The 23,277-nt window shown below is 39.5% G+C and overlaps 1 protein-coding gene across 3 annotated transcripts in view; it reads left to right on the top strand.

Moving 5' to 3' along the window:
- The window catches only part of LOC129726714 (influenza virus NS1A-binding protein-like), a 39,187-nt gene that overhangs the window by 13,349 nt on the left and 2,561 nt on the right, over positions 1-23,277 (top strand). For all 3 annotated transcript variants that reach the window (XM_055683730.1, XM_055683731.1, XM_055683729.1), the window contains 6 exons: positions 8,822-8,940; positions 21,240-21,323; positions 21,498-21,629; positions 21,749-22,087; positions 22,141-22,819; positions 22,881-23,244. In XM_055683730.1, the coding sequence (XP_055539705.1) occupies positions 8,822-8,940; positions 21,240-21,323; positions 21,498-21,629; positions 21,749-22,087; positions 22,141-22,819; positions 22,881-23,244 (1,717 nt within the window). The remainder of the gene's footprint in view (positions 1-8,821; positions 8,941-21,239; positions 21,324-21,497; positions 21,630-21,748; positions 22,088-22,140; positions 22,820-22,880; positions 23,245-23,277) is intronic.

The following is a 23,277-nucleotide window of genomic DNA, read 5'->3' as shown; positions in this document are numbered from 1 at the left end:
TTTTGTAATAAATGGTCATCGGTGATGAGCATATAAAAGTCATGAATGTTTATTAGTGTGACTGCCGCCATATCGTCTAGAATAGTGAGGAGTTTATTGTGGAACCGGATCGATACATATTTTTATACACACGTTCAAAAAACACAGAAGATTGTTTAGCTTTCACAACTGATGCATCACACAATACAGAGGATTTCTTTATTGGTAAACATTGAAGCATGTACGGAAATTTTGTACAGCTTGTTGCTGTGCGACGATAGCAGTTATTGTGTAAACATTGCATCCAACTCAAAATAATCCACACGATCCCGAGCCCAAACAAACAAATAAGCTTTTAGCGCAAGCACAGCGCGACAGGTTTGTGAGGGCAATAAATACGGAAGCCGCTACCATTGCTCAGAATTTATATATCAAGTTTTTCTACGATCGTAGTAAAATGACATCAGCATTTCTTGTTCGCCTCACGCGCGACTGAATTTGCCGGTTTATAGTTAATGATTAACAATTCGCAAGTTGTTAAAAAAAAAACTATTATATGTCACGATACTTTGGTGACTCATAACGACAATCTATTTTATTTTAATTTTTTCTGTTTCGACTGTGTGATTTCGTGATTTTGATTAACTCGCTGATGCCGTTATTCTGACATCACGTTTTCGTGCTGCACCCAAAGATAACTGGAAAGATACTAACTACCACACACAACAACATCAAAAAAACACATGACTGGACAATTATATTGTTTATAAACAAGGTGGCCTAAATTGAAATGGTTCGATTTTGATAAAAAAGAAATGACCACTGCATGCGAACCGGACCCGTGCGTCTTAAATTTGTCACTTAGCTGCTATCTAATCAGCCTAGCTGTTGATAGGATTCCGTGTTCTGAACCATGAACTAAATTCATTTTTTACAGAAGTGTACGGAACTGTTACTCACTGAGATAATATAAAGAAGTGTTAAGTGGCTACACCAAAATGAAGGTTGCGTTGTTCGTCAACGATATAGTCTTCGGTTTAACAGATATCCGCGATTTCATCAAAGGTGGAATACACACGCACGCTTAGATCAGGTGATTAACTCGTGACAAATCTTATCTCTATACCGCATACAAGAAAGGCATTGCAGAAGTTTTCAACCGACAAGTCTTGGGTGTCACACGTTCACTCCAGTAATGAGAAATTTCCTTTCAATAGCGTATGAAAACTGGTTTAATTTAAGTGTGAAAGCTGCATAATTATTGGCTGTGCTTGAGTGAATTGCTTTGAAAACACATTGAACTCGGGTAGATCACCGACTCCGACTAATGAGACCATCCTTCTCTGTTAATTTACACTTTTATGATTGAAACATCATTCCAGATTATCCAATTAATTCTGGTTTTCTCAAGTGAAATCGTTGACGTTTGATTCGTCATTCTTCATTATTTGAATACAATTTGGAATACTATCGATTCACACACTGGTGTGAACCAAAATGAACCAGTTTGAACTTTTTCGCTAATGATATTGTTAAGTGCAACGCACTAATCGAGAAACTATTTGTTTAGCACTTAACAGGTTTTTTTTCTCAAATTGAGTAAAAATACTGCGCAACTTTTGAGGCACAAACTTTTATCTCCAGTAGTGGACCGCAATCCGGAACCCGAAATTTCAAATTAAAATTGATAATTTTCGCTTTAGTTTGGTAATTTTTCTGGTTTGTAGTTGATTTCTTAGGTTATTAGATATTATTTTGAGATCATCTAATGAGTTTTCTCGTAAACATAATGTTGAAGCGACGAACCCGGCGAGCAATTACTATGCGAACTCTCACGTAAGTTGACGCGTTTTGGTAATGACTAGGGGCACCAAAAATCATAGGAATGGTTGAATAGCTTATCCATTTTTTTTGGTTTCCATTTTTTGAGCTTTTGGAGTGCACTTTTTTCATTTTGTCGACCAGTGTTATTATTTTCGTGTTTGGTCTAAACTGTTCTTAGGAGTAATTTTTGTTTTTATCTCGTATTTGGTTTCTTAGACCGGTTTACAATAAAGTCCTAGAGTTAAAGTTTGGCCGACTTTCACTGAAAAGTTCCAATCGAACAGTCAAAAGTTTTTTCATCATAGTTTTAGCATTGCTCATGTTCGATTGGAACGATTTTTGGCAGTTCGATTGGAGCTTTTAGTGACAGTCGGCCAAACTTCAACTCAAGGCCTTTAGTTTACAACTATTTTAGAAATTAAAGTCTTTTAAGAGTAAATTTCGGGATTCATTGTGTTGCTTTTCTGGTGTGTTTTCAATCATTCAAAGCATAATGATTATATTTCTTTCGATTTTTTTTTAACTATAACGGCGTTTGCTTTTTTAGTTATGCTTTGTCCTCGTCGAGGAGGGGATTTGGTCAATGTCCACACGTGTCCACGAAGGGGGACGGGAGGTCTAAAATGACGATTTTAGTGTCCACGTGAAATGTGAACTGCCCCTAATTGCGAATGCATCCAGCAATTAAAAATACGAATCTAACAATGTTGAAAAGTCACCATTTGTGATTGGTCACACAGAATAATTATTTGATCATTTATTATAAGATACTTACGTTACAAACAAAAACCTTTAGAAAAAAATGAAAAAAGAAACGAAAATCTAGTCGAAGAAAATATTTATTAATAATACTTAAGCTACATTGCATCCACACTGCATAATTGTCAGTTGATAAACGTGAGTTCAAATCAAAAAACTTTAACATTGAAAATTGAATTGCTTTCGCTAAGAAGGAAATAGAAGTAGAAAATAGTAATAGTTATATCATGCGATTTGCTGATAGTCCGTATTGTAGAGACTCTATGTCCTACAGATTATTTTTAAACAGGAGATAGTCAAGTACAGCTGAACTACGTTTGAACAAAATGATGGTTTCTTACCACTTCTTCTGTACCTGTTCTGTTTCGATGTGCGATCAATAGACTTTCTACACGCAAAACTTTTCCTTATTACTTTAGAAGCAATAGCGCAAAATTGCCTTTTTGGTAACAAACCTATTACTTAAAAGGCAATAAAATTCTTCCCCAGTCAAGTAACAACACATACTGCCATATATTTAGCACGTATTACGGGAGTACGACTATCTAATAATGGTCGTTTCAACCACATGCAAGATTTTTTGTCGAAAACTGCTCCCTTTCCATCTCAAGCAAAAAAAAAAAATCACACACCGTCGCATATGTTGCACATGTTACAAGTTTCTTCAATCTCCAATTCATTCGGTGTGCGTGTATTAGTTCGCATACGGAGAAGAGAAAAAATATGACAAGAGCTGCCTAGCAGCATTTTCCCCCTCATAGAGTATGCAAACGTTGATGATTTCAAAGACTTGAAATGCGTCTTGAAATGACATCACGATCTGTAAACTGCGTTAGAGAAAAACAAAAACATTCGCTTTCCTGCAAGATATCTAAAACACATACTCATTGGTTCATGGAAACTTATCTGCACCTGTTTGAAAATACAATACTCGTGCCTATCCAGACAATATTCGCAACTTCGGCAACTCTGGTCAGACAGCATTACATATTTCCATTTCAAGTAAACACTGGGGGACGAAACGAAAGTGTTTCTAATTAGACATTTGAGGTTGACTGTTGAGATTCTGATTATGTGTGGATGAAGGGGACAAAAATAAACCTGATCGTTGCATCAATACAAATGCAGCGGGTGAAGTCTTGCTAACACATGCATTGCGGCGCTTGGCTGTATGTTCTCCTCCAGAAACACATACAAGCGTGTGGCCGTCATAATTTTTATTATTTTTTGTTTGTTACTCTTTGTGTATAATGCGCAGTCATAAGACACAATAAGTAATAAAAAATTACTCTAAAGTAATAAAATGTTCCCCGTTTGCGTTGGGTGTAATACCTAGTCAAACAATGATTTGACAGTTATGTACTTCCCCTTTAAATGTGAGGAACATTCGCAGCCTTGTTTGCAACAGCTCGTTCGAATGAAGCGAAACGCTGAGGACACGATCAGCTTAATCACGGAAGTCTGATGAAGGTCATACGCTATAGAATGCTGCGCCGCAGGTAGGATCGAATCGAAAATGACGGTTTCTTGCAAAAACACAACTGATCTATTTTTTTTTTGGTTTACTTCCGCGACAAATCACTAATTTTTAGCTTTGTTTTATCTTGAACATTTTTTCACATCCATTCAATTCAATCAGAAATTATATTTTATATGCAGTTTGTTTATCTTATCTTTATTTTGCAAGAGGCCGCCGCTTTGTGAGACGGGTCGGTTGCCAGCTAGGCCAGTAAACTTTGTCGCATAGATCTGATCTGAGTAATATGCCCTTATTTTATGAATAGCAGAGTTAAGTAAATTTTAGTTTCCAGTTTTTTGACGTAGGACTACGTCTAACCGCACTATATCGAGATACATTCTGCGGAAACTAAGACAAAGGTGTAACATTGGAATGAAAGATTTTAAACGGTGATACTGATGTAACCATATGATGGATTACAATAATCAATATGTCGTTGGATTGATAAAATGATGAACAATTTTGTGATTCCTCAGTTATCATCATCATTTCATTGTTAAATAGTGAAAATTTCATAAAAGTTTCAAGGTCGAATTTCCACGAACAATGTACCAATCACATGCGAGCACGCCTGGCACAGACTTCATGAGTAGACACCAACTGCCTGCTGTATAGCAGTGGCAAAAAAAAAATGACAGAATCTCCCCGTCCCAATAGGTGAACTAATGTTCGCTTCCATGAGCCTAAACTGATTTGATGTCTTGAAGGTGAAGCTTTTTCGGAAAGTTCGTAATTGCCTTTACTATCAGACAGTTTTACGTTCTGCTGTTAAAATGTTATTAAAACTGATGTCTTGAAAGAAAACATGCTGGCACAGGCAACAGTACTCGCCGAGCAATGTATGAATAAAGCGCTGGTCACTCGTCGTCTATCAGTACAGTAAAACTCGATATTTATTTGTGTGCAGCCAAGTGAAGACTACATTGCCGCTGTCGACGCACAGTGCGGCGTGTTGGGTTAACGCGTAGGTATCGTTTTGCGAACTGGAACACAATCGAATTGCCGTTTGATTTGTCTTTCTGTTTCATATAGTAGCAAATAGGGTACCCGCTCCTATATTCATCTCATCACGCATTTTTGATCAATTTATCGTCAAATTTTACCATATTTTCAACGCAAAGCTTTCAACCACTTGACAAAACCAAGACGCAAAGATTTGTAGAAATTTGACGGTAAATTGGACAAATGAAAGAAATAAGATGAAAATAGGTGCAGCTAGCTGTTGAGATGAATAATGGAGCAATTACCCTATCAGAATTCAATATGATCATTCGGGTGCCGCAAAATACGCTGCGCCACCACAACAAAATTCTGTACGTGTCGGTAGAATCAGGTAGCAGGGTATATGAATCAGGTTCATTGTACAGATAAAATGCATTGTTTATTTTTGAACTCTACACTGTGTTTTTCTCATGTCCATTTTAAATTTTCTGTGAATATACATTTTTGTTTAAAAACTGTTATTCTTTATCGTTATTTTTTCCATGAACTTGTAACTGTAGGAAAATTTTACTATGTGACATCTTTGCCGCTTGGTGATCGGAGAGTGAGCCATCGTTCATGAGACAAATAAATATTGTTTAATTTCTACTAAATCGTACTCAATTTAGGTCTGTATAGAAGCTTGCCTTTTCGCGTATTAAAGAAAATTGACTGTATTAGAATGAATGGCATTCATATATGTTAAAGAGAATATTTTTTCTTCTAAAATAGAGTGCTGCAAATAAATAATCAAAATACAGACCCAGTTCGATTTTGCCAAACACGACACGGCAGAATTTTCCTGTAGATTAAACCATGCCAAAAATGAACGGTTCTCTTTTAATGACTTTTTTTTCATAGATATTTCCTCCAATGAACAAGTTTTAGTTCCTAGTCGTTTGAGGTGTCGCTTTATGAATTGAGGCTGACGACTTAGATACTTGATATTACTACCCGAGTAATTATAGGCTTAGTACTGCTTAGATCATGATCATTATATTACCGGCACATGTTCCGGTCATATTCCAGGAACCGTTTTACCGATTCCGGTCATCCGCTTCGGCCACATAAAGAGCCAAAATACCCTTCTCTTGGAGGATGTTGACCTTAAATTGGTTGAAATAATCAAGCAAACTAAGAAATGTGACTAGACATAATCGCTCGTTTTTGGGACATGTGTGCCAAAATCTAATCGTGCCAAAAGTAAAACAAGCTTAAATCAAACAAAGCCTCAAAGGGAAATATAAAACTATTGTAATCCTACGTCAACTATGCGGTCGTGTCTTGGATACAACCCTCCTCCTATTTTTGAATATTTAATCCTACAATTTCTATAATTCGTTCAAAGAATATAATATATAAGATTCATTTTGAGTTTCCTGGGAACTACGAATTCAAAAGTTATAGAAAATTTACAATAATTAGTTATACGAGCGATGAATGTTTATTGGTCTATTTTGTTTTGTACAGTATGGGAATTGTAAATTAGGCCGGTACATATTTTATTTTGATTTCATGTCAACCCCTTTCCCCCTCAAAAACCTTCAAAATTGGGGGGAGGAGAAAAAAAGTTCAAGCCGTTTTGTTGTTATTATTGGTTTTTTGACACCTTATATGCTGAATTTGGCAACAAACAAGTCCAATGACTAATAAAAAAATTATTAATAATAAAGTGTTATTTTTCAACATTTATTGGAGTGCAAGTTACAAACGTCCTAATTTGTATACAAAATTTTTAAAGATATTTCTTTTTATCGTCTCAACAACATGCAAAATGTGCCAAGAACAATATCGATAACAAATTCTCTCAACTAATCTATTTATTCGAGACCGCTAATAGCCCTCCAGGCTAGTGTGCGATATTGTTGTTGTGTATTGTTTATCCTAATCGCTAGTATATATGGATAACTAAACGTCAAAGAATCAACACAAAAACCTTTATCAGCTATCACATTCTGTGAGTTCTTTTTGGACGTATTGATGTTTGGTTAGACATCAAATGTCAAATTAATACCATAACCAACAGTAGTTTTTATTTTGTTTAGTCAGTAAAATAGTTGATCGTTGAATCACCATTCGCTCGAGGAAAAGTGAATGTTGTATTGAAATGACCTGACGAGGCAACGTGTAACAATTACGTAGGAAAATGTAGAGCACGACACCTCGTTTGAAACGGAAACGTGTTAGTACACGTGATGGTATCTGGGAGGGCGTCAATTATAAGTACTCTTTCTACTGTATAATAATCACTTTGATAACCAGCAATTAATTGTAATTGCATGTCGAAAGCCAAGTGGCATTTGCTTTACCATTGAAGCGTGCGAAGTTTTGTAACCATCCAAAAAATTATCTCCTATGTTCTGAGAAAATAAAGTAAATAAAACAAAGAAAATATAGTAAATATTACATAATCTAAATTACCTGTTTCCTCAAAGTTATTAATACTGAATTGTTTTTAGCAAAATCCTTACAACTCAATACTTTTACAACCTAAATTCATCACTTTCTAGAAAGACACGACACACAATGAATCATCAGTGCTAGTGCGGGCAGTAGTGCTTTTAATGTCGTCAATTGATTGGAAGGTTGGATAAAAAACTACCTCCCTCGCAAAGGGTGATTTCGCTTCCAGTCGATATATACCTACATAATTTTCTCGTGCACGCAAAAGATGCAAGCAGTAACTGAGCATCTACACAACAATTGACTGTTGGTAAACTGTTTACTATCAACGATAAAAGCACGTGCTTCCTGATGTCGACAATATATCAGCTTATATAAATATATACAGCAGTTTCACGCGCATTACTGTCATGGCAATTCTCTTTGTATTTTGTTCAATGCAAGCAGCAAAGGGAATATAGTAAGAATTTTGTTTTAAAAAGGTTCTACATCTACATACTAAGAAATCAAATATGGTTCTGTTTATGAAACAACGTCATTAGTACACAAAAAATACAAATGGTTATTTTTGCGCAGTTTTTTTTTTAACAATTTGTTGAGTGACTATCAAGGGCAGGATTAGTAGGGCTTGTGAATAAACAATAGGCTAATTAGAAAAATCGCCCGATCATAAAAAAATAAAAATGAAACAATCCCAAGCGGTGTACATTTCAATATTGATCAAATATCAAGCGTTTAAACATCATACCTTGGCTGTTACAAAGTTGACAATCGGAAATTGTAAAGCGGGAAACTTCTGACAGCAAGAGCAAAACGGATGCCAGTGTCACTCAAATAAATGTTAACCTGTACCACAGCTCTCAATTTTTTCCGATACGCTCAAGGTGATGCTTTCAATAACGGAAGTATTGATCAAACTGACTGATTTTTTTATAAACAAGAAAAGCATGTTGCGCGTCATGACGGAACAAACACAATTTAAACATTCTGTTTGCAGCTTTAACTCAAGTAGAACAAACTATCGGCTTAACAATATTCGAACCGAGCGTGCTTACCGGCTTTTTGCCGACAAAGTTGGTCAATTCAAGGTCAATTGCATTAGTTTGCTGTTTTATTGAAAATTAAGACTCTCAAAACTGAATTGAACCGCAGAGCGAATGATAATATTGTTAAGGAATGTATACAATAATATAACAAAACGCACTGGCAGCATGCAAAAGCGCTACCGTCCAACACAGATAGTTCGCAATGCTTGCTTTCGGGTATTTTTAGAACGCATCTGGGTGAAGCACTGTGACCCTTGCGCTAGCATAATCTAACGGCATTGTTTTTTTTTTTTTTTGCTTTTATTTACAGATGATGCCATGGAGAGCTGCGGCTATCTTAAGTTCAACGACGAGAGCATGAAGTCGAACTTCCTGCAAAGTCTAAGCACTATGCGTCGCCATCGGCTATTCTGCGATGTGATCATTTTGGTAAGTTTGCGCTACGGCACAATTCAGTCTAAACAATCTGCCGGTTGGATGCGTCCGGCATTGACGACGCTAACCGTAACCGCAGGTTGGAAATTCCCCAAATACTTTCCGTTGTCTGTACGAGTTTTGCTTTCCCTTTACCATGGTCGTTGTTTATTTCGATATGTTTGATAGGCTTACAGCTCTATACAACTTGCATGCATATTATGCAGGGAAAAAAACATTCACATGTATCTGTGATACGAGAGTCTTTTGGCCGGGTGTCTGGTCGTTAACCTTTCTTTTAAATAAAGACGTTGCGATACCAGTTGAGCAACGAAGTAATGCAGATTAAAAACTAGTTTTCGTGTTTTTCAAACAGGAACGCTCTGCAATCGCTGCGTAAGGTTATTGGTTACATCAATCAAGTTGTTTTGCTGTATCCTATGAGGACTCAATAAAAAAATCTGTTTGGTGTAAAATATGCTCTAGTAATATTGTATAAGCGACATATTTCCAATTATGGTCAATATTTTCTCTAACATCCAAACCAGGTTCTAGTATATGTATTAGGTATGTGTAAAAAGTTTTTTGCAATTTGATCAAATGAACATTTTATCTACTTTTTTATATCATATAATAAACATTTTGCCTAACATTGAAAATTTTCTTTTGGTAATGGGGAATGTAACGTAAAGAATTATATTGAACTTCCTTGTTTCAGAGTATGTGTGAAAATAAAGAAGGCTAAAGGGCATTGAATAGTTATATATTGTTGAATTCGAGTCTGTATCATGATTGGTTATTGAGATGAGTTGAGGTTAGAGTATTTCTATAAGCAATTTAACACGCTTTCGTAAAGTTACAGAACGGCACAGTTAGAAAAAAATAGGCAATATTGCTGCAAGCGAGGAGTCAAATTGACGCAGACTATTTTTCCAGGGTTATATCGCGCTCTTGCTTATCGTATCTTCTATTTTCAAGTTTGTATTAGCATAGTTACTTATTTCGCTTAACTGAATCGTACATTACCTTGCAGTTTATGGACATTCTCTAAATTCCCGATGATTTATCACAAAGTAAGAATTATCTTATTGTGATTTGGAATGTTTTTGAGAAACTGAAACCAAGTTTCACCAATGCATTTTTCGTTAAACACTGAATTATTTTGAATCTGTTATAAACAATTAATGGGTTTATAAGCATGATACTCCAGAGTTCATGTAATATTTTTTTTTATTCACAATAAAGCACCACACCTTGCATATTACAACAACAGAAACTCATATGAGCACCGTGGAATGAAGTGAAACAGAACAGTGGGATGAAATTGATCACACAAAAATTTAGAATAAAAGTACTGATCCTAAAATATTAGCTAATGTTTATTCTTTGTTTATTTGTAAAAAAATACATCAACAGGCCTTGTGGCCCTACTGATTTTCTTAATCTAAGTGCTACGTACTAATGTTAAAAATCGATTCTTCAGTACCTCGCGGCTGGCGTCAAAGTCGAAACATGATGCGTAACGGTTAAAATGGCGCTGTATACCGGTTATCGTGCCGAAGCTACTGTAGTTTGTTCGTCTACTTTGCACGTGAAGAAACAGGCTATTTCGCAACATACGTGGTCTGACATAGATGTTAGGTTGTTCGAGAATCGCCGGGCAATCTATCCGTGAAGTCAATACGTCCGAGATGAATATAGCTCTGATCACATCGACGAATTTGCCGGGTATCCAAATCGATAAGCCTGTAACGCTGTTCGTAGCTTGGTAGTTGAAAGGGGTCAGTCCACGGTAGTCTACGGAGAGCAAAGCGAATGAACCGTCGTTGTACTGCCTCGATTCTGCTTACTCCGTTCAGGTAGTAGGGACTCCACACTGAAGCGCAGTATTCTAAGCTAGATCGTACCAAAGCGCAATATAAAGACTTTAGCCAATAAATGTCGCTGAAATTTTTTGCAATGCGCATTATGAATCCCAGGTTCCTGCTGGCCTTGTCGACGGTGAAGGGCATATGTCGTTTAAATGTGAGTTTGGAGTCGAGCAGTACTCCCAAGTCATTAACACAGGTTGTGCGTCGTAGAGGCGTATTTGATAGCCTATAATCGAAAGTCACTGGGCTAAGCTTCCTTGAGAACGTTATAATCTCGCATTTGTCGACGTTCAATTGCATGCGATTGTCGACACACCATTTCGCGAAAATCGATAACTGCTCCTGGAGTGCAGCGGCATCTGATGGGACCTTCACTTTTGCGAATAGCTTCAGATCGTCAGCGAAGGACAGTCGAGGGCCCTGAAGCCGGAAGTTGACATCGTTCAGATAAATAAGAAAAATCAGTGGCCCGAGGTGGCTACCTTGAGGAATGCCGGAGTGAGCGGAAAACGAATTCGAGGAAACTCCGTCGATGTTCACTGCTAAACGCCGATCTGTCAAGTAGGATTTAAACCATAGTAATAGGGGGCCTCCGATGCCGAGCTTTTCAAGCTTCGCAACGGCGATCTCGTGATTCAGTTTGTCAAAGGCGGCGGAAAGGTCCGTGTAGATAACGTCCGTCTGAGACTGGTCGTCAAAGCTGTTCATTACGTAAGATGTAAGCGTCGGGAGGTTCGTGGCTGTGGATAGCTTGGCCATGGAACCGTGTTGTTCGTCTGCGATGTACTGCTTGAAGAACGAGAAAATGGGTTCGAACACGCTGAGCTCAAAAAGCTTCGGGATAGAGCAAAGCGCTGAGATTCCTCGATAGTTATGAACGTTTCTTCTGTTCCCTTTCTTATGTACTGGAAACATGTATGCCGATTTCCAGATCGAGGGGAAAACACCCGAACTGATGGATTTGGTGAAGAGATTACTCATTGGAGCAGCCAGACTACTGATACAGTTTCTCAGGAAAAAGGACGGTATGCCATCTGGCCCAGCGGATATGGAAGACCTGAGCTTCGAGGCGGCTAATGTAACCGTGCTAACGTCGATGGAAATGTTAGTCAATGCGAGACCGAGAAAAGAAACACGTGCCGTCGCAGAAGTAACTTCGTCCGTCGTTAACCTTTCGTCTACAAACACGCTGGAGAATTTCCGTGGAAATAGTTGGCAGATCTGTTCAACACTATTCGCTGTATCACCGTCTAAAAACATGCTTGATGGTAGGCCGCCGTCTTTTCGCTGTTCATTCACATATTTCCAAAATGATTTGGGGTTACGTTTGAGTTTGCGCTCGACATTCCGAAGGAAGCCTCGAAAACAGGAGCGACTTAGCTGTTTATAGCGAGTGTTGATCGATAGGTAGTGGTTCCGTAGAGGTAAAGTTCTGTATTTTGAAAACCTTCTGAAGGCCGCTTTCCTCTCTGATTTTAGACGTCGTAGCGTAGTATTCAGCCATGGCAATCGCTGTTGATCGGAGTTAGTTTTTTTTCGGTACATGTCGATCAATGACGTAATTGAGAATATGGGAAAAAGTTAAGGCGGCGGCATTGACGTCGTCTGTGTCCAGAACCGTGTTCCAGTCGATTTCAGACAACAATACGTTGATATTTTCGAAATCGGCACGGGCGAAATCGTAATAAACAGATGTCGGTGCCGTAGTCTCGGCACAGGAGATTTTCTGATGGACAGACACCAGCAAGGCCGGGTGATGCAGGACGTGTTTAACGAGCGGAGAAGGAGCCAATGCCACTTCAGGGGCTTGGCAGCGCACAGTAGCGAAACAGAGGTCCAAAAAGCGCCCATTTTCGTTGGTGCTTCTGTTGCATTGCTGAAGAGTAGCGGTACTGTAGCTATCTAGCAGTTCGTTAGTGGCTGGTGACAAGCTGAGCGAGCCGAAATCGGCGTACATGAAACCATTACCCCGCTCTTGCCAAGTGATACCAGGTAGATTAAAATCGCCTAAGATAATTACGTCATCCACCGCGGACGTCTTCGAAATGATGGTGTTAACCGAAGACATGTGTGCGCCAAGAAAGTCTGTATCGCGGGTACGATCAGGAGGAACATAGATAGCACACAAAAATAACGTGCGGTCCACGAGTTTAATTGTTGCCCACACTTGCTCGGCGGTCGACCAATCATCGTGTTCGAGAATAGAAGCATTGAGTTGACGGTGAACTGCGATCAAAACTCCACCACCAGAAGTTTTGCGACTGTTTTTAGGGTTCCGGTCACAACGAAAAACTTCGTAATTGGGTCCGAAGATTTGACGAGAGAGTGTTCGATTGTCGAGCCAGGATTCGGTCAGAACAATGATGTCATATGGACTGTCGGCGCATGCTAGTAAATAGTCGGAGACGCTAGCGTTCATACCACCCACGTTTTGGTAATAAAGAAGTATATCATGTCCATGGTCAACGTTATTCGTCTTCGGATTGGTCGACGGGCTAAAAACGAGTAGCGAGTCAATGGATGGTCTATGGTTAACGTTTGCGCACTTGCCTGATCTGAGATTTTGGATGCTCCGTCCCTCGCATCCGCACGCAGGACCGGGACGACTGATGGCAGCTGGCTGGAAATGCTCGACTGCGGCGGGGAGGTAGGGAGCATCCATGATGCCAACATCGATGCGTCCCGGTGTCACGTTGAATCTTGAAGTGTCAGTTGAAGAAAGATGTCGTCTTGTTGTGAGAGTGTTAAGGTATCATCATATACAACTTTCACGAGATTCGCGTACATATTTTCATAAAATTCTCTAATTCCGTCAAAGTTCAACCAAATTGGACATGCAATTAGATATTTCATATCTGAAATTGAATATGCGAGAAGCTTCGTAGCCGCAGGGTTACAAAGGCCGCTTTGATCATCGGGTGGTCGGGGGTTCGAATCTTAGTAGATCCATTTGGTTGTCAAAGGACTTTAACATTGGTTTATTTTCAGGCTCTCCACTACATACCCTTCCTTCAAACTGAATTCTAAAGTACCCCTGCTGACTTTCATCCTAACAAAAATAAGTCCCTCTTATAATAAAACTGGCCTGAGTAACGTATGATAGTTCTCTTCAGGGAATTGTAATATGGCGCGGTTTTGGTAGGAGGAACGAGGTTTCGATAAGACTCTTTCCTCTTGGCAAAATAAGTTCTTTATATAATAAAACTGATCTCAGAAATATTTATCCTCTCCAGAGAATTGTAATTGGCGATATTGTCACGGGAAACGAGGTTTGGATAAGACTCCTCTCGATCTAATAAGTCGCTCTTGGAAATCACCTGGCCAGGGAGGGACGTTAGGTGTAGTCTCACTCCAGGGAATTGTAATTTTGCGATATTGGTAGAGCAGGAGTGGAGCAGTAAGCTTGAAACGAAAGGGTAAACTCTCACACACAAGCACGGATATAAATGAGAAAGCGTATCATCTACTTCAATAGTGATACTGCCAATAATACGAAGTGCGGAGTACAGAAAACACCTGGGCAATATCACAATAGATCAAATGTCTCTGGTAGCAGTGATGAGTCCACACAGAGAAAAAAAATGGATATACCGCAAGGTTAGAGAGTCCGCTTTGATAACCGGATGGTCGCGAGTTCAAATCTTAGTAGAATCAGGGCCATTCGATGTCATAGGCTTCGGTCAATTCTTATTCTACCCGCTTACCGATCCTTTCCGTTAAACTTTATAATACGGTGTCTAAACGCTTGACAAAATAAGTCTCTTATGATAAAACTGGCCAGATAGGCGGGGGCCTAGCGTGGTTGATTACGTCTCCGCCAACCACGCTCGACGCCTGGGTTCGAATCCCAGCGCCGACATAGATGTCGATGGTTGTGAGTGGCGTGATCCACTCACAACCAACCCAACAGGTCTAGATTCAATCCTAGCCGACACCGGGAGATTTTCTGATGCAAAAAATCTCTGGAATCACGCCTTCTATCGCATGGGGAACTAAAGCCGTTGGCGCCGGTCCGTTAATCAACGAGTCGTAAGTTTGGGTCCTGGGTGGAGTCACCTCCCCGGGCGTCGGTGATTGGCACAACAACAGTGGCGGAACTAGACCGACGGAAACTAAGCGAGAATAAAAAAAACTGGCCAGAAGAACACATAGTTGAAACTTCACCAGGGAATCATAATTGAAGACACATGGCAGGAGGAACATGGTTGGTAAAGTAGGTAAAAACCATACACAAGCACGGAGAAATAATTAGAATATTACTTACTTTTAACAGTGGTATTGCGAGTTTCAAATAGCCAAAAAATCTTGAATTTACTTAAAATAAACTGACTTACTTACTGCAGTAGCCTAGAACCGTGGTGGCTCGTACCACGCTCCTTGGTCCCAGGCTACTTTTTGCCAATTTCCTAGGCGTTTAGACACTCGCAGATCCGCTTAAACTTGGTCATGCCTCCTGGCATGTTACGCCCCTCTGTTTCAGGTGCCGGTGGGGTCCTTGAAGAGACCACTCTTACCGCACTGTCATCCGGCTCATCGCAACCTCCTGGCCTTAATCAGTAGCACAATGAGAATCTGTCCAAGCAATGCCTGCAGCTTGTGATTCATAATATTCTCCGCAACACTTTCCGTTCAAATACGGCCAGTGCGCGTATGTTCTCCGTGAGCAGCGTCACGATTTCAAATCCATAGAGAACTTCTGGTCTAATTGGGGTTTTGTACATTGTCAGTTTCGCGCGACGCCGTAGGTTCCTGGATCGGAGGTTCCTGCGATGACCAAAGCAGGCTCAATTACCAGCTTGAATGCGTCGTTAGATCTCCTTACGTGTTATTTTCGGCGGTTACCAAAGTTCCCAAGTATACGAACTCATCTACCACTTCGAGTTCATCGCCGGCTAGGATCACCATCCGCGTGAAGAAAATGCTGGTTTCTCTCGAGGCCTCCTTTTCATATACTTGGTTTTCAACGCACTAATTTCTAGTCCAGCTCTCGTAGTCTGCACTTTTAGTGGGACGAAGAATGCCTCCGCCGTTGCAAAGGTTCCATGTAATAACGTCGTGGTCGTCTGCGAAGCCTAAGAGTTAACTATTTTTACTGAAAATCATGCCTCATGCTTCGATGTCCGCTCATCGAATCACACCTTCAAGAGCAATGCTGAACAACGTGCAGGATAGTCAATTTCCTTGTCTTAACGATACGAACACGTAACACATCACTCGATTCAAGGTAGCATTTGTAAGTCGTGTCACTTTATCCGGAATTGCATTAGTTGTCATATCTAGTCTCGATCGGCTTAAAGTTCACGAAGACGTGACGTATGTGCTTGTTGTACTCCCGGAATTTCTGAAGGATCAATAGGAGAGTGAAGATTTGAATCGTAGTAGCACACCGCCTACAAGGTACTCTCTCAATTCTGTGCCGTCGACTATCACCGTTTGCGAGGGAATTCTTTGGGCAATACCAAGCGGGATTTATGGGTGCCCGCGCCACCACGGACCAAATATTCGCGGTACGGCAGGTCCTACAGGAGTGCCGTAAGTATAACATGCCCACACATCATTTGTTCATCGATTTCAAAACGGCATACGACACAATCGTTCGATATCAGCTATGGCAGATTATGCACGATTACGTTTTTCCGGATAAACTGACACGGTTGGTCAAGTCGACGATGGATCGGCTGATGTGCGTAGTTCGAGTTTCGGGGACACTCTCGAGTCCCTTCGAATCTCGAAAAGGGTTACGGCTAGGTGCTGCATTGTAGCCGATCGCCCTTTTAATAAATAGGGCTCAATTGTTCTTTAACGAGCCAATTTCCCGTTCGATCTCCAGGATATCAAAATCTGGGACACTGTTAACGTTTGTAGGCACTCCAAGATTAACTTCCTTTCCGCCTTGTCCCGTTGCTCCGCTATTGAGGTGCTCATCGAAAAACTACTTCTACCTGTTCTACTTTGCGCTCATTTGTGAACAGGTTTCTCTCCTCGTCTCTAGACATAGCTAAACTCGGTTATAGCCCTTACGGAATTGGTTTACCTTCTCGTAAAACTTGCGCGTGTCATTAGCCCGAAACAGGTGTTTTAGCTCTTCACAATCTCTGCCCTCCTGATGGCGTTTCGTTCTCCTCAGAATCGTCATCATTCCGAGCTCGTCGGTATTTGGCCGCGTTCTCTCTTGTCGGCTCGACTTTATCTCACCTAGTGTCACGGTGGTGGCCTCTCCGATGGCCGAGCGTAGCTTGCCGTATCCATCGTCGAGTGTCGAAGCACATAGTTCCTCCGAAGGTTGGAAGGTTCCTGGAAGGTTGTCCCTTGTCATGTAACAAGCAAAGCAAACAACAGGAACTCGACTTTCTGTTTACAACACACAGACCTCGCAGCCAGCTGTTTAGTGTACAGGACAATTGCGGGGCTAGCGCTACGATCCTATTGACACTAACAGTCTCTCCTGAGCCAGAGACTCGAACCTACGACAACTGGCTTGTTAGGCCAGCATCGAGCGGCCAGCGGGTTATGTAACTGCTGGATGTTTGGCCGAGGAGGACGGTTTGGTCGTGTGTGACATACCGTAGATAGCCTATATATTCGCACCCCGAAGGAAGCGTATGTTTGTGATGTTCGAGAAAATCCGGCCATCAATGATAAGGTGGTCAACGACGATCTCCTGACGATGCCGAGGCTATAACAAATCAAGCAGCACTCTATCTCCGTCAATAAATTTTAGCGACTTGCAGTTCCAGGTACCAAGTTTCCATTAGTGGACCGTTTTTCGTTGACTTGGTCCGTACCGAATGTTCCGAGTGATATTTTCTTGGTTGGTGTAATTGTTCACCTAAATTGCCTTAATGGACCACGCTTCTGAGTCTCATGATGGGGCCGCCATCTTGATTATAGCGTTCACGTTTCTTAATTCAGCCGCCCACTCCGGGTCAAACGTTGTTGTGAGCCGCCTCTAACATGGGAAACGTTTAGGAAAGTCGGAATTTCCTCCGATGAGGTTCCTTATCGGCATATAACCGTGGTCCCACCACGGGTTAATAACCATGATCTTCGTTTAGTTACTCGTATCCCGGTTGGTACCACTAGGAGGTAGGGATAGGAGTTATTGGGCAGGATGCTACGGACCTATTTCATGCCTGCAAGTACTCGAAATACTGATGGTACGCACTCCCCAGCTATTTACCAACCTAAAAAAACTGAATTAAAGGTAAATTACGATAATTAGGAAGAACTTAATTAAACTTCATAAAATCTCAAAAAATATAATTTTCAACAATGATTATACCATACTATTAGCGTAATACTGATTATTTACTCTGACATAACAAAAATTTCAATTCAAAAGCTAACTTTTGACCTTGTGCAACAAACTGAATTTAAATCGATCGAACATAAAACATAATATATATATATATATATATATATATATATATATATATATATATATATATATATATATATATATATATATATATATATATATATATATATATATATATATATATATATATATATATATATATATATATATATATATATATATATATATATATATATATATATATATATATATATATATATATATATATATATATATATATTAGGGCGGTTCGATTTGTAGGGGATCAAAAAATCGCTTAGGCACATATTATTTTCGGATTCTAGGGATCAAAATAAGATACTTTGCTCAAGAAACCATACCTCTAAAATGAATTCTGATGTCCCTTGTACTAACGTGTAGGTACCCAAAAGGTCAAATTTCAAAAAATCCTGGTTTGACCCATTTAGAGTGCCCCAATCGAGTCCAAATGTATGACCGACCCCCATTAACTTTGGAGGGCCGACCCACCCATGCTAGTGTTACCCCCCTGGGACCCCCCTAGGGGGTCTCCCACACAAAAATATCAAAAAATATCAAAAAATCACCATTTTTGGCACTTTATATGACAAAAATCAGTGAAATACCTATCATTTTTCCGCACAAATGAAGTTTCTAGGAAAAAAATGTTTTTTTTTTGTTTTTGGATTTTTGTTTTCTCCTGCTTCGCATGGGATTCGGTCCTGAGTCTTCAGCGCATACATACACAATTACACATATTTCTGAGCCATTCTCATTGCAGATGGCGTTTGCAGTTGGCTTCCTTTTGAACATAAAATCGTATATCACTCTGTTACATCATATGTAATATTTTTATTTCGACCAGTCAGGCGAGCACCGCTGGTATGCTACCACAACGGCTACCACGCACGGACGCTCCGTTTCCACTGTTCCCACGCACACTGTAAAACCAGAGTGAATAAATAGAGCACAATTTCTGGAGCCAAATTTACGCACTGTTGTCAATCATGTAATTAAAAATAATCCATATTTTGCACATTCGAAAAATATCTTGCTATCAATGTTGTTTGATGATAGGAAACAGGTGCGCGACTCTGCTATCAAGAAAATTTTACGATATCGAGACAATGTTGAAGACCCATCGGAACTTAGAGAATATAAAAAACCAGATATAAACTTCCATTGCTTCGATTACACGAAAATGATCGATTTGACTTATAAAAATAACGTATTTGAACCACCATTCACGCGAATCATTCCGTATGAAACATTGATAGCATATTTAAATGAAGATGATTCACCATTTACTGATCCGCATATTCCATTACATATACAAGGAACGGAACAACACGTTCAACTGCTAGCTAGCGTTTCCAAACGAGTAATATCGGAAAATGTAGAGGCTGTTATGGAGGCGACATTAGAGAGCCGTGCGAAATTGCCCAGTGTTGAAACCAAAAAAGACTTCAAACAATAATTTTTTAGTTTCTTTCCTATGTTCTGATCGAATAAATTTTTAAAGAGAAAACAAAAATCCAAAAACAAAAAAAAAACATTTTTTCCTAGAAACTTCATTTGTGCGGAAAAATAATAGCCATTTCACTGATTTTTGTCATATAAAGTGCCAAAAATGGTGATTTTTTGATATTTTTTTTATTTTTGTATGGGAGACCCCCTAGTGGGGGTCCCAGGGGGGTAACACTAGCATGGGTGGGTCAGCCCTCCAAAGTTAGTGGGGGTCGGTCATACATTTGGACTCGATTGGGTCACTCTAAATGGGTCAAAACAGGATTTTTTGAAATTTGACCTTTTGGGTACCTACACGTTAGTACAAGGGACATCAGAATTCATTTTAGAGGCATGGTTTCTTGAGAAAAGTATCTTATTTTGATCCCTAAAATCCGAAAATCATATGTGCCTAAGCGATTTTTAAATCGACCCACCCTAATATATATATATATATATATATATATATATATATATATATATATATATATATATATATATATATATATATATATATATATATATATATATATATATATATATATATATATATAAAGTTAACCGAGAATTTTATAATATCAGAAATATCATTATTTTCGTTTACAAATTAGCTGTGATTAATATTTTTCCAGCCCCGAATAATAGCACATATCCAATAGAATACATCTATTTCTTGAATGATCAAATTCATCTCGATTTATCTCATAGAATCTTAGAGAATTTTCGCATTTATTTCATAAAGTAAACAATAGAAACTTTTATAATAGTCATAAAGGTTTTCTTGGGCACATAAAAGAACCTATTCATTTTAATTACCTACTACTTTGGAAAAAAATCTACATGAAGCTAGTTATTTAGAAAATATTCAAAAAAAAAAAAAAATATATATATATATATATATATATATATATATATATATATATATATATATATATATATATATATATATATATATATATATATATATATATATATATATATATATATGAAGTTAACCGAGAATTTTATAATATCAGAAATATCATTATTTTCGTTTACAAATTAGCTGTGATTAATATTTTTCCAGCCCCGAATAATAGCACATATCCAATAGAATACATCTATTTCTTGAATGATCAAATTCATCTCGATTTATCTCATAGAATCTTAGAGAATTCTCGCATTTATTTCATAAAGTAAACAATAGAAACTTTTATAATAGTCAAAGAGGTTTTCTTGGGCACATAAAAGCACCTATTCATTTTAATTACCTACTACTTTGGAAAAAAATCTACATGAAGCTAGTTATTTAGAAAATATTCAAAAAAAAGTGATCAATTCCACCCTATTTTGTGGTACGAGTCTGAAATCTTGACAAGCGATAATCTAAAATCACTAATTCATTTGCTTATTGATTATGCGGGGCTCTTGCAAGTTAAGTTGTTTTTTTTCTGAAGATAAAACAGAAAAAAATGGGGCAGGGCAACTCAACAGTCTACTTTATCAACATTATCCAAAGAGGTTTTCTCTCCAAAGAGCTAATACTAAATTCCTCACATAAAGAATACGAAACTTTTCGTTTCCATCCAAACTATTAAACCATCTTTTTTATTCACTCCCAGGTCGGCAGCACGGAAATTCACGCCCACCGTAACGTTCTGGCCTGTGTATCGCCTCACCTGATGGAACTGTTCAGTTCGGATGTGGTAAGTGTCATTCCATACCTGCCCTCGCACTAATCCGGTTTTCTCTCTAGGGATTACAGATTGTGGCATAATACAGCTCCATCTTTGGTACGAAGAAAACGGGTCCACCCAAGTCCAGCCATTCCAGCTAGCGTTTTAATGATCTAGAATCGTTTTGTTGGTTTTCTTCCGCAGGGTAATCTAAGTGGTACCGCAGCCGAGGGAAAAACACCCTGTTACCGACTGAACGGGCACATCACCACTCCGGGCCTGAAGTATCTGGTTGAGTACGCTTATACCGGCTCGCTGGAAGTGCCCAACGATATGGTGAGTTTAGAGTAATAGCGATCACGAGAGGCGTTTCTAGACACCCCTACGCCCCCACTCTCTATCTCTCTGTGTGTATGTGTTCCGAATCGGAACAGTTACCAATGAAAATTTTCTAGATACGCGATGTGTATCTGGCTGCTTGGCAGCTTAAGATTGACAACGTGGTCAAGGAATGTGCTCGCCATATGGTGGGAGAACTGGAACCGGAAAGTTGCATTGAGACGCGCTCCTTACCGGGAATCGCACGGAATAACAACTTCGTTCATGAGGTTGACGACTACATAGCGAAAAACTTTGCCGAGGTTTCGCAACAGCCAAGCTTTCTGCAGCTTTCGTGCATTTTGATCGAGGTTCTTTACCAAACCAAACAAGAGATGTCAGTGGTTTCGGAAGCTTCGCTCTGTAGATTAGTTCTCGATTGGATTCGGCGTCGAATGACAGAAGATGGGATTTCGGTAAGCTGGGTCTGTTTTTGCTAATGAACCACAATCTATCTAGTCCATCACAGGTTTCCAACTTGCTGGAAAGATCACATATGCTGTATTTGGCATTGGATAACTCTTTACAAGATTGTTCAGATCTTCCGCCTGGCCAAGAGTCGGAAAGCGATCTGGTGCAAGACTACAAACGATTGGCACAAAAGTGTCCAAACGGTAAAAAGCACCGAAAAGGACTTAAAACTCCCGGTCGACCCAGAGTTCTCGTTTACAACCGAGACATCGGTGAACGAGTAGAGCAGAGTGCTCAAGACTGCGATTGGAGTCTGATTGGTAGTTCAAAGGTGGCCAATCACACATTCGTTTCGCTGGTTACATTGAACGGAAGTCTTTCGCGGTTGTCGATTCAGCTGCGGCTCAATATACCGACAACACCCTCTCCCATCAATACTCCGGACACAGTGAGCACTAGCGTAAGTAATGAAGAGGATCTCAGTGAAACACAAAAACCGGAGCTGTTTTGTGAAGTGGCTACCATGTCCGGACCAAAATGTGGTTTGGGTGTTGCCGAGTTGGAAGGCAAATTGCTGGTTTGTGGTGGATACGATCGGGCGGAATGTTTGAAATCGGTGGAATCTTACTGTCCGGATACCAATAGCTGGACACAGGAATGCAACATGGGCGAAGCACGTGGACGAGTGCAAATAGCTGTGATCAATGGAACCGTTTATGCTGTCGGTGGATGTAACGGTAAGTTCCCAATACACAATAGTACCCTGCGGTCCACTTTGATGTTTCTAATCTCTTGCAGGAACTACTGAATTAGATTCTGTTGAGTGTCTATCAAAAATCGACAACAAGTGGAAAAAAGTTTGCAAGCTACCACTCGCTCGCAGTAACGCTGGCGTGTGTGCTCTGAATGACAAGATTTTCTGTATTGGTGGCTGGAATGGTCAAAGTGGCATTCGTCAGTGCGATGTGCTCAAACCAGCAGATAATAAGTGGTTCTCGATTGCTCCGTTGAACACCGGTCGATATCAGGCTGGTGTGGCATCTTACAAAGGAAACATGTGGGTAGCTGGTGGAAGCGATGCATGGAACTGTCTAGGGTCAGTGGAAATGTACAACCCGGAAAACGATCAGTGGAGTTTTGCTCCATCGCTGCTTACCCCGAGGTATGTTTTCATTCTATGTTCTGACACTGAAAT

Source organism: Wyeomyia smithii, chromosome 3, assembly GCF_029784165.1.
Source record: "Wyeomyia smithii strain HCP4-BCI-WySm-NY-G18 chromosome 3, ASM2978416v1, whole genome shotgun sequence".
Lineage (NCBI taxonomy): Eukaryota > Metazoa > Arthropoda > Insecta > Diptera > Culicidae > Wyeomyia > Wyeomyia smithii.
This window is presented reverse-complemented; position numbering and strand designations above follow the sequence as displayed.